This window comes from Rhinoderma darwinii, chromosome 2 (genome assembly GCF_050947455.1).
Source record: "Rhinoderma darwinii isolate aRhiDar2 chromosome 2, aRhiDar2.hap1, whole genome shotgun sequence".
Taxonomy (NCBI): Eukaryota; Metazoa; Chordata; class Amphibia; order Anura; family Rhinodermatidae; genus Rhinoderma; species Rhinoderma darwinii.
In genome coordinates this window covers 471,796,441-471,809,429 of record NC_134688.1, presented here as the reverse complement: position 1 = coordinate 471,809,429, position 12,989 = coordinate 471,796,441, and the positions used below count along the sequence as shown (strand labels likewise).

General features: G+C 42.5%; 1 protein-coding gene across 2 annotated transcripts in view; it reads right to left on the bottom strand.

The window, feature by feature from the left end:
* The window catches only part of MPZL1 (myelin protein zero like 1), a 43,231-nt gene that overhangs the window by 12,941 nt on the left and 17,301 nt on the right, over nucleotides 1-12,989 (bottom strand). For both annotated transcript variants that reach the window (XM_075854670.1, XM_075854669.1), the window contains exons 2-3: nucleotides 9,435-9,601; nucleotides 805-1,018 (exon numbers count right to left, since the gene is read on the bottom strand). In XM_075854670.1, coding sequence (XP_075710785.1) covers nucleotides 805-1,018; nucleotides 9,435-9,601 — 381 coding nt within the window. The remainder of the gene's footprint in view (nucleotides 1-804; nucleotides 1,019-9,434; nucleotides 9,602-12,989) is intronic.

Here is a 12,989-nt window from a genome sequence, read left to right as displayed (position 1 = left end):
AGACTATGGACCGCAGGGTTCTATCCGGAACCTTCAAGTGCGTACTAAGCAATTCAACTCCTTCAGGTCCAAGACGGATCTGACTTACCTCTTTACAGTCAAAAAAGAATGGGTCAAAGTAGAGACCTTGGGAACGTTCAGACTGTGGGATGGGAACAACTACTTCCTGAAGGAAAAGGGAGTGAAATGCTTGGAAAAACCAGAAGTACAATCTGGGGATTGAGGCAGGGCTGACAAAAGGAACCGACCTGAGGAGGGGTAATGAATTATATTGTGTCCTGTCCACACCACCTGTCTAACCCTGCCATATTGCCTGAAAGGAAAGAAGTTGTCCCTCTACTATAAGGGGAAAAAAAAAGCGTGATGAGACATTCAGGCGTAAAGGGGTTTCTGAGGTGTACGGCTTTTGGGACATAGGGAGAACATCGCAGCGGGCTTGGACTTGAAGGATAGACGTCCGGAATCAGGAAGATTCAGCATTTTCTCTGCATAACGATGCTCCCATGCGGCAGAGAGCTGTAAAGGGGCTGCCTCACAAAGACAATCCCTTTTCAAAATGAAGCTGGCTACCCTCAGCCCTGACCATCAGTCGTCATCACCGGGGGAAGCCTTGTCCAGGCATACATTTATTTGGCAGCCATTACTTTCAGGCACATGGAGGGGACCTCCCTCTATAACATCCATGAGCTGTAATTTCATAATATATCTTTATAGAGGTCAGAGATCTGTCAGTCTGATACAGAGCTCCAAGTCTCCTGCTTCCCTTCACACAGACAAATAGAGAACAACATTAATATCACTCACCCTTCTCCACAACCCGCAGCTTGATCTGTTTTGGGGTACTCGTAATATCCGGAGGATTCATGACAATACAGCTGTAGGTCCCATTGTCCTTAAACGTAATCTTGTCTATCTTAATAGACACATCCTTATCGTTGATGTCTCCGGCCCAGGTGATCCGATCTTTAAAGTGCGGCTGCTGCCCGGGGTACTGCTTCCCATTGATGAAATAGAAAATCTAAAAAGGAAAAGACGGGACACCGGCATGAAAAACCAGAATTCAAACAAATCAATACTTCGAACATTGAATAAGTTTAATTTGACAACATTTGTTCCATCCATTTACTGTGCAGTTGAATTGCGATCTTTTGTTTCCGGTTTTCAGCCATTTCAGGCTAGGAAGAGGCTCAGTGTAATGTTCTTCAATGGGATGAGTATCAAAAATTCTATTAATTACAAAAGTAACATCACTGTCCCCATATTCACCACTTCATGTCCCATATCTGCAGAGCAGAGAGCCTCCAGGGACATGTATATACATAGGGTGACTGACGTCAGTCCTTACGCTAGTTACGATGTTGTTGCATTGTCGTGGGCGTTCCTAAAAAAAATTAGGAACTACAGTACAAAGAATCTACTTCCAGATCATTTCTCAATTTCTAGAGAAACAAAACCAAATAGCGCCAATATATTACAAGATGCATAAAGCAGAGTATTTATGAGTGGGAGTAATCTCATGTCTTATACTGCAGTCACAGATGCATTAGAGAGGTATTCATAGCTCAGACATTTATGGCATATCGTTGTAGATTTGAACCAATGTAGAATAGCGGACATCTGGGTTAAAGAGACTCGGTCACCACATTATAAGTGCCCTGTCTCCTATATAAGGAGAACGGCGCTGTAATGTAGGTGACAGTAATGCTATTTTTAAAAAAAATAATAATTTTTACCACTTTATTAGCAATTTTAGATTTATGCTAATGAGTTGCTTAATGCCCAAGTGGGCGTGTTTTTACTTTAGACCAAGTGGGCGTTGTACAGGGGAGTGTATGACGCTGACCAATCAGTGACCAATCAGCATCATGCACTCCTCTCCATTCATTTACTCAGCGCATAGGGATCCTGCTAGATCCTTATGTGCTGTCTTATACTAACACATTATCAATACTGAAGTGTTGACAGTGAATAGACATTCCACGGGATGTCTATTCACAATCCCGGCACTTCGTTACGGTTTCTGTGGTAGTTACAGCAGAGCAAAGCGTAATCTCGCTGTAACCTGTCATTTACCGCGTAATCTCGCGAGATTACGCTTGCTCTGCTGTAACTACCACAGACAGAGTAACGAAGTGCAGAGATTGTGAATAGACATCCCGTGGAATGTCTATTTACTGTCTAAACACTTCAGTATAAGGCAGAACATAGTGATCTAGCAGGATCCCTATGCGCTGAGGAAATGAATGGAGAGGAGTGCATGATGCTGATTGGTCAGCGTCATACACTCCTCTGTACAACGCCCACTCGGTCTAAAGTAAAAATACGGCCACTTGGGCATTAAGAAACTCATTAGCATAAATCTAAAATCGCTAATAAAGTGGTGAAAACAGATCGTTTTTTTTTAAATAAAAAGCATTACTGTCACCTACATTACAGCGCCGATCTCCTTATGTAGGAGACAGGGCACTTCTAATGTGGTGACAGAGCCTCTTTAAGGGTATGTTCACACGCTGAGAGGCAGTTACGTGTGAAAAGACAGACTGTTAACAGCTGCCTCGTTTCACACGTAAAAGCTCCTCCTCGTAATTTACGAGGCGTCTGAGACGCTCGTAAACCTTGAGCCGTGCTTCATTGATTTCAATGAAGAACGGCTCAAATTACGTGGCAAAGAAGTGCCCTGCACTTCTTTGCCGAGGCAGTAAATTTACGGGTCGTCGTTTGACAGCTGTCAAACGACGACTCGTAAATAACAGGTCGTCTGCACAGTACGTCGGCAAACCCATTCAAATGAATGGGCAGATGTTTGCCGACGTATTGTAGCCATATTTTCAGACGTAAAACGAGGCATAATACGCCTCGTATACGTCTGAAATTTGGCCGTGTGAACATACCCTAAAGCGTGCTGAGTGAGACCCCTCCGATGCCTCACGATAGCAATACAACTCATAGAAATAAGCATGTTGCAACTTTGATTCTCTTTGCCAAAATTTTGTTTCTTTATCAAAAGATTAGTTTCACATCAGATATAAGCAAATAAGTACAATTTTGATATCATTTAAAGTGCCAAAGTCCATAAGGTGTCCAGACGGATTCTATCTGATAAATTATGGTTCTTGTGCGGAGACTCCATGAGGAGGGAGGATTAGCGCCATAAATGCCGGATCGGTGCGGATCCCTGCACTTAACGAGAGCCCCAGATGGCAGCTGGTCACCGCATCCAGATGGGGTTCATGTAGAGGTGGCCATGGTACCGGAAACTCCGAGCTCCGTCCCAACTCCCATAGCAGTGAATGGAAGTTATACAAACAGCGTAGCACATTTATCTACGCAGTTTAACTTCTATTGGAGTTACGGAACCCGTGTAGGTCAGCTGTTTTCGTAATACCAGCCACCTTGCCATGGAGTCTTCATCTGGATGCCAGTGGCCATCTTACCAGGCTGGGATGGGGTAGGATAGGTGTTGGTTCCTCAGCTGGCATATGCCATAGACGTCTCAGGCCCCATCCACGACTGTATATTTCATCCTTAATTACGGACCCATTCATTTCTATTGGCCACGGACACCTTTCTGTATTTTTACGGATGGGTGTCCGCGCTAATTTTTTTTTATAGAACCTGTCCTATTCTTGTCCGTAATTATGGCATGTACACTCCCATAGAAGCCTATGGGCGCTTCCGTAAATACGGACAGCTAAGGATGTGCATCCGTAAACAGTCCGTATTTATGGAAGCGTTGCTATGCAACATGTTAGCGACATCATTTGCAGCCTCCCTCTTTTTTATGGATCAAATATGGATGCACTACGGACCGTATTTACGGATAGATGAAAATACGGTCATGTGAATGGGGCCTAAGAAGGGAATACCCCTTAACCTCTTCACGCGCTGCGCTGCAACGGTACGTCCTGCAGAGGGCTTGCTTCCCGCATCAGGACGTACAGTAGTGGAGCGGTTCCCGGCGCACACAGTGTCCGGGAACCAGGAGGTCAGCTGTCCCCGACAGCCGACACTCCAGTCTTGCCAGTGAGCGGACCATCGCCGCTCATTTAGGCAATTAAACCCATAAATGCAGAAACAGATTGTGATCGCCGCATTTAAGGGGTTTGAAGCACATCGGCAGTCCCCCCATGAAGTGATTGTGGGGGCTGCCAAAGCTGGTCATGGCAAGCGGAGGCCAGACAATGGCCCCCGGGTTGCCATGTACGGAAGCCTCGGAGGAGCAGCCGGAGGCCGGTCCTCCGAGGCTTCCTGTCAAAGCGGCTGTCACGTCACAATGACAGTTAGAATACATTACGCTGCAAGTCTAAATGTCCCCTAATGGGACAAGTAAAAAAAAGTTATAAAAATATTTTTTAAAAAAAAAGTGTCAAAATAAAAGGTTATAAGTTACATAAACAAAAAAAAATTTGTTTTTTTTTCCTATAATAAAACAATTATAGGAAAAAAAATGAACACGTTAAAAAAAACAAAAACACATATTTGGTATCACCGAGTTCGTTACGACCCCAACTATAGGACTATAATGTTATTTTTCCCGCACGATGAACACCAGAATCGCTATTTTTTGGTCACCACCCGTCCCAAAAAAGAATAAAAAGTGATCAAAAAGTCGCATGTACCCGAAAATAGTACCAATAAAAAGTACAACCCGTCCCGCGAAAAACTAGCCCTCACACAGCTTTGACTAAAAAAAAAAAAAAAAAAAAAAGTTATGGCTCTCAGAATGCGGGGACAGAAAATAAATTTGATAAAGTGATTTTACTGCGCAAACTCTGCAAAACATTAAAAAAAAACAAAAACAATATACATCTGGTATCGCCGTAATCGTATCGACCCGCAGAATAAAGTAAAATGTCATTTATAGGCATGGGTGAACGCCGCTAAAAAAAAACAAAAACTGAAGAACATTGTCAGACTTGCTTGTTTTCGGTCACCCGGCTTGCAAAAATTTTTGATAAAAAAGTGATCAAAAAAGGAAAAAATAAATTTCATCGCATGTACCCAAAATGGTACCAATGAAAACTACAGATTGTCCCGCAACAAATAAGCCCTCACACAGCTCCGGTGGTGAAAAAATATAAAAGTTCTGGCTCTCAGAATATGGCGATGCAAAATGTAGTGTTCCAAAATCGGGCGCCATTTATCAGTGAGACACCGGCCACACATCTATGAAATATTTATTTACCGCATTATTATACCTTCTTATTTGCCCTAATGTACTCTGCCCAGCTCACATATGCCCCCCCACATTATAAACTGAAATACCAGTAAAACCCCAAACAGAACAACCACCAAGCAAAATCTGCGCTCCAAAAGCAAAATGGCGCTCCCTCCCTTCTGAGCCCTGCAGCGTGCCCTAACAGCAGTTTGCACCCACATATATGGCACGGGAGAACCCGTTTAACGTTTTATGAGGTATTTGTCTTCATTGGCACAAACTGGGCACAACATATTATGCACTAAAATGGCATACCAGTGGAAAATTGCAATATTCACACCATCCGCTGTGCATTAACCCCTTTGTGCACTATGACTTAATTGCTCGTCATGGTGCGGCGTTTAATGTATGGAGCGGGCTCACGTGCTGAGCACGCTCCATGCGCTGCGGGTGTCGACTGTGTATTACAGCTGACACCCAGGACTAATGGACAGGAACAGCGATCGTGTGGTCACAGAAGCCTGTAAAAATAACAATATACTGCAATACATTAGTATTGCAGTATATTGTACCAGCGATCCAATGATTGCTGGTTCAAGTCCCCTAAGGGGACTAATAAAATGTGTAGAAGAATTAAAGTTATTAGTAGTGAGAAAGAAAAAAGTTTAAAGTTAAAAAACAAACAAAAAAACTTTTCCCATTTTTCTTCTAAAGTCATGTAGAAAATTAAACAAAATTGGTATTGCTACGTCCGTAAAAGGCTGAACTATTACAATATACCATTATTAAAATCGCACAGTGAACACCGTAAAAAAATGTCATAATTTAAACCGCCAAAATCGCTGTTTTTTTTGTTACCTTAGCTCTCGAAAAAAAATGTAATACAAATTTTTGATCACTTTTTATGTACCAAAAAAATGGTACCAACAAAAACGATAGCTCGTCCCACAAAAAAATAAGACCTCCCACTGCTCAATCAACCGAAAAAAAAAGTTTCACCACATTCTGAGAGCCGTAACAAAACTATTTTTATTTTAACAATTAGATTTTTCTTTGTAAAAGTAGTATAATATAAAAAAATAAATAAAAGAAAACATTTTTTTTTTATAAAATTTGGTATCACTGTAATTGTATTGAGCCGCAGAATAAGGTAAAAGTTTTCGTTTCTACCGCACGGCGAAAGCTGTAAAAACGAAAACCCCAAAAAATGGAATCAGATTTTTTTTCATATATCAGCCCGCACATAATTTTTTTTGTTAGTTTCCCAGTGCATTTTATAGTACTTTAAAGAGGCTCTGTCACCAGATTTTGCAGCCCCTATCTCCTATTGCAGCAGATCGGCGCTGCAATGTAGATTACAGTAACGTTTTTATTTTTAAAAAACGAGCATTTTTGGCCAAGTTATGACCATTTTTGTATTTATGAAAATGAGGCTTGCAAAAGTCCAAGTGGGCGTGTTTAAAAGTAAAAGTCCAAGTGGGCGTGTATTATGTGCGTACATCGGGGCGTTTTTACTTCTTTTACTAGCTGGGCGTTAGGAATGGGAGTGTATGATGCTGACGAATCAGCATCATCCACTTCTGTTCGTTACCACCCAGCTTCTGGCAGTGCAGACACACAGCGTGTCCTCGAGAGATCACGCTGTGACATCACTCACTTCCTGCCCCAGGTCCTGCATTGTGTCGGCCACATCGGCACCAGAGGCTACAGTTGATTCTGCAGCAGCATCAGCGTTTGTAGGTAAGTAGCTACATCGACTTACCTGCAAACGCCGATGCTGCTGCAGAATCAACTGTAGCCTCTGGTGCCGATGTGTCCTCGCTCGTCCGACACGATGCAGGACCTGTGAGTGACGTCACAGCGTGATCTCTCGAGAACACAATGTGTCTGCACTGCCAGAAGCTGGGCGTTCTGAAGAGAAGTGGATGATACTTCTCGTCAGAACGCCCAGCTAGTAAAAGTAGTAAACACGCCCCGATGTACGCACATAATACACGCCCAGTTGGACTTTTACTTTAAACACGCCCACTTGGACTTTTGCAAGCCTCATTTGCATAAATACAAAAATGCTCATAACTTGGCCAAAAATGCTCGTTTTTTAAAAATAAAAACGTTACTCTTATCTACATTGCAGCGCCTATCTGCTGCAATAGGAGATAGGGGTTGCAAAATCTGGTGACAGAGCCTCTTTAAATGGTGTCAATAGAAACTGCAATTCCTACCGCAAGAAATAAGCCCTCAACACTGACGGAAAAATAAAAATGTTATGGCTCTTGGAAGGCGGGGAGTTAAAAACAAATAGCAAAAAATGGTTCAGTCCTAAAAGGGTTAATTCATTTAGAATGAAAAAAACGTATGACCACATGTGGGGTATTTCCGTACTCGTGAGAAATTGCTTTACAAAAATTGGCAGTTTTTTTCTCCTTTATCCCTTGAGAAAATGAGAAAACAACATTTTAGTGGAAAAAAAGTTGTGATATTCATTTTCGCGGCCTAATTCCAATATATTTAGCGAAAAAAACCTGTGTGGTAAAAATGCTCACTATACCCCTAGATAAATTCTTTGAGGGGTGTGGTTTCCAAAACGGGGTAACTTTTGGGGGGTTTCCACTGTTTTGGTCCCTCCAGGGCGTGCAAACGCGACATGGCACCGAAAACCAATCCAGCAAAATCCGTGCTCCAAAATCCAAATGGCGCTCCTTCCCTTCTGAGCCCTGCTGTGGGTCCAATCAGCAGTTTATTACCACATATGGGGTATTGCCGTAATCGGTCGACATTGCTTTACAAATGTTGGGGTGCATTGTCTTCATTATACCTGGTAAAAATGTTACATTTCTATGTTTTTCAGAAAAGCAGATTTTAATTTTTACAGACTAATTCCAATATATTTAGCGAAAAACCTGTGTGGTGAAAATGCTCACTATACCCCTAGATAAATTCCTGGAGTGTAGTTTTCAAAATGGGGTCACTTTTGGGGGGGTTTCCACTGTTTTGGCATCACAAGACCTCTTCAAACCTGACATGGTGCCTAAAATATATTCCAAAAAAAAAAAAAAAATAAATAAAGGAGGCCCAAAATCCACTGGGTGCTCCTTTGCAACTGAGGCCGGTGTTTCAGTCCATTAGAGCACTAGGGTCACATGTGGGATATTTCTAAAAACTGCAGAATCTGGGCAATAAAATATTGAGTTGCATTTCTCGGGTAAAACCTTCTGTGTTACAAAAAAAAAAAAAATAAATGCATTAGAAATGAATTTCGCCCAAAAAAATAAATTGTACATGTCACCTCTACTTTGCTTTAAATTCCTGTGAAACGCCTGAAGGGTTAAAACACTGTGAATGATGATTTGAATACCTTGAGGGGTGGAGATTTCAAAATGGGGTGACTTATGTGGATTTTCTAATATACAACGCCCTCAAAGCCACTTCAGAACTGAACTGGTCCCTGAAAAAATGGCCTTTTGAAATTTTCTTTAAAATATGAGTAATTGTTGCTAAAGTTCTAAGCCTTGTAACGTCCCAGAAAAATAAAAGCACGTTCAAAAAACGATGCCAATATAAAAGTAGACATATGGGAAATGTTAACCAGTAACTATTTTGTGTGGTATTTCTATCTGTTTTACAAGCAGATACGTTAAACTTTAGAAAAATGCTAATTTTTGCAAATTTTTTTAAAATGTTGGTGTTTTTCAGAAATAAATACCGAAATTAACGACCAAATTTTTTCACTAACATAGAGTACAACATGTCACGAGAAAACAATCTCAGAATCGCTTGGATAGGTAAAAGCATTCCCAAGTTATCACAAAGTAACGTCAGATTTGAAAAAAATGGACTGTGTCCTGAAGGGGGTTAAAGAATGTTGCTGCTTAGCAGTTGGCCTACAGGATCTGTTGCCACCTGCATACCCATCAGATAACCGCCGGCCGAACATTCTAATTTCGGCAGGATCGGTCGACCATCTAACGTGTATGGGGGGGGGGGTCTACAGACTCTCCCCTTATGACAGATCAGGATGGATTTCGCCATGCCCAACCCTTTTGGTCTCAGGGGAGATAAGCTCCCAACAGATGTGGCAGTGGCCTACTCCCCTCTCCCTATTCAGAATAGCTGCTCGCTCGGCCGAACGTGCATGCGTATGGGAGATTTGGCAAGAAAAGCTGTAGGCCAAAAGAGCATTTGGCCGACTGCGAACTAGCATGTGTTGTCAGGCACAGAAATACACGGATAAACCAAGCAACTGTACTAGTCACATTCTGCTCTCATCTCATCTTACCACAATGCCTGCTGAACTAGACCCTTCTTCCGTGTACGTCCACTTTATCGATGTTGTGCTGCTCGTCACCTCTGTAGACTTGAAAGTACAAGGTAGTTTCGCATGTGTGCCGTTCTCAACGAATAATTCGTTTGGTCCATAGACATCCAGAGCCCCTGCATAATGCACTGGGAAAAAAACGACTCATTAAAACAGGACAAGTGATAAATCCGCAATGAAAAATGCTTGACAGAAATCTATGAATGGAAAAACAATGTTTTACAAAAAAAATAATTCTATCAACTCAACATCCTTTGAAACCACGGAGGTGGAATTTCCGAAGCTTGAAGTACTCCAGAGCACCTGACCAGACACAGCCCACGAATACTGCCTTTTAAAAGACTTTGGACAATCCCTACTTGTTTGAAGGGTCCCTTGACAATAAGCAGATCACAAAGTGTCCTCCAGTTGGGACTCCCAGCGATCAGCTGAAGTATGTGGGGAAACTTGGCAGTAGGTGTTAAATTTCTCTGCAGCGCCACCACAGGGTAAATGAAGCATTACACAGTGGCCATTCCTATCAATGGGTTGTCTGTGTAATACAGGACTGGTCCTCCAGCATTAGATACGCTCTATGTAACCGCTCCCCACTATAGTCAAGAGATGAGGATCCCTCCCTAAACGGGTACATGAAAGTGTTTATCTAAACTGGACAACCCCTTTAAGGATCATGAGGTGCGAGTTAAATAAAACATTTGACTTTACTTGCCAAGGTGAAATAATAATAAAACGTGTTATGTAAAAAAGGGGTTCAAAATGGGTCATCGATGGGATGCATCTGTAGATGCCCTACTAAGGTGTGGGCGCCAGAGCAAAAAAGTGTTTAATCTATGGAGATGCAATGGAAACCAGGCAGTCATTTGTAGCAGCTTCAAATCTGTCACTCGGGCTTCATAAAACTGCATCGTCCCTGCAATCTCCCCTCTTGTTTAATTCAAAGGATCACAGGCCAGATGCCTGGCACTTTTCTTATGAAGCAGTCATACGTGACATTTATCTTGTATTTCCGCAACGTAAAAATATGCGGAAAACTGTACAATGTCCAATAAGAAAAATATTTGGAATATTTTTCCCCTAGTCTTGCATTCTAAAATACACCATGTGTGACTGCACCCTTAGAGTTTTTTTTTTGTTTTTTTTTAAAGTTATCTACTAGTTTCCTCTTTATAGTGAATGTAAACTTTTTTGCTGACAGATGTTGTGTCACATCCCCCTCCTCCTGGGAGCACTGCAGGACGCCAGCAGAAAACTCCACAATCTGCTTCCTGGACACGACACACGGAGCACACGCGGCTGACTCACTGCACACAACAGGCCGACTGCACGAAAAAACAACCATTTAGATGTACACTAATCCTTTCTGGCATAGGTAGGAGTATATCCAGCACTCACATAAACACAATACTACACATCTGACAGCGGGTGGGGGGAGGCAGAGAAGGAGCGCAGACTTGCTGCAGCAGTGTCAGGACGGAGCTCGTGGAAAATCTACTAATATTTCATAACTATAAATCCACGATATGCGTGGGATCAGCCAGACCAACGATGCGCAACTTCACATATTACACGTGTATCAGCACCGAGTCTGGTGGGAAACCTGCCACAAATCAGTCACTTTGATCTAGCGTGCATGTCCAGGTTTAGGAGGATTTTACATAGTTACATAGTTCGTACGGTTGAAAAAAAAAAAAATACACATGTCCATCAAGTTCAACCAAAGGGATTGGAAAAGGGAAAAGAAATTTCTACAAATGGACAGAGGAGCTGATATTTTTTCATTCTAGGAAATTATCTGAGCCTTTTTTAAAGCCATCTACTGTCCCTGCTGTGACTTGTCACCTCTGCAGATTGAAGCTTTTTCTCCAGACGGAGGGAGCGCGCCCTTTTCAGGGGGTTTTACATGGAACAGGTTTCCGCCATATTTTTTTATGTGCCATTCATATATTTATATAAGTTAGTCATGTGCCCCCTTAGTCGTCTCTTTTCAAGGCGAAATAGAATTAAGCCTATTAATCTTTCCTCACAACTTAGATTCTCTGCACCCCTTATTAGTTTAGTTGTTTTTCTTTGTATTTTTTTTCCTCCTTTCTATAAACTGGAGCCCAGAACTGCACTGCATATTCTAGATGAGGCCTCACTAATGCTTTGTACAGTGGTAATATTACATCCCTGTCCCGCGAGTCCATGCCTCTTTTAACACACGACAATATCTTGCTGGTCTTTGAAGCAGCTGATTGACATTGTGCTGTTATTTAGGCCTCATGCACATGATCCGTGTGTACTCTGTATACACTTCTGTGTTTCAGTTTCCGAGAGGAAACAAACCCATTCACACAATATAGAAGATATTGTGAGTGCCGCACATGCTATTCACTGTCCAGGGTGCTGAAAGAGTTACTGCAGATCAGTGCAGCCCCTTTAACGCTTTCAGCCCCCTGGACAGAGACTACCGCTGGACAGGGAATACCATGCGCAGCGCTAGCAATACAGATTAATGGTTCATTAAAAAAGACAAAAAAAAATAAAAAAAATAAGTTACTACTTACCCAGAACTCCCTGCTTGCCTGCTTCTTCCTCCTCTAGTCCGGCCTCCTGAGATGACGTTTCAGACCATGTGACCGCTGCGTCATCCAGGGAAGTCGGACTGGATGTCAGAAGAGGGACGCGTCACCAAGACAACGGCCGGGGTAAGTATGAACTTATTTTTCTTTCTATCGCTGCGTTCCAGCACTGATCAGCAGCCTCTTTTCTCTATCAGTGCTGATAGAGAGAAGGGGCTGCAGATTAGTGCAGTGCGATATCTGTCTCTGTGTACCTCTGCCCGCCCGGCCGTTGCTAGGCAACGGCTCCGTCACACACGGATGCCTTCCGTGTGCCTTCAGTTTTTTTTGACGGCCCCATTGACTTGTATGAGCCACACGGTCACGGAATCTCGGACAAAAGTAGGACATGCTCTAATTTTGGCGTAACGGTACAACGGGACCGTCAAAAAAAATTGAAGTTTGCATGGCCCCATTGAAATGAATGGGTCAGGGTGCTAGCCGTCAAAAAAACGGCTAGCACCCTGAAGGAAAAAAATGGAAGTGGGCACTAGGCCTTAGTCTATGATCTGCAAGTACACCCAGATCCTTCTCAACAAGTGACTCCCCCAGTGTAGCTCCCCCTAGGACATATGATGCTGCAGATTATTACACCCAGATCCTTCTCAACAAGTGACTCCCCCAGTGTAGCTCCCCCTAGGACATATGATGCATACAGGTTGTTGGTACCCAGGTGCATAACTTCACATTTATCTACATGAAACCTAATTTGCCAAGTGGACGCCCAAACACTTAGTGTGTTCAGATGAGCTTGTAATTTATTAACATCTTCCATAGACTGAACATTACTACACAGCTGTGTCATCTGCAAAAATAGAAATAGTGATATTAATCCCATCCTCTATATCACTAATAAATAAGTTGAATAATAGTGGTCCCAGCACTGAACCCTGGGGTCACCACTTATAACCGGGGA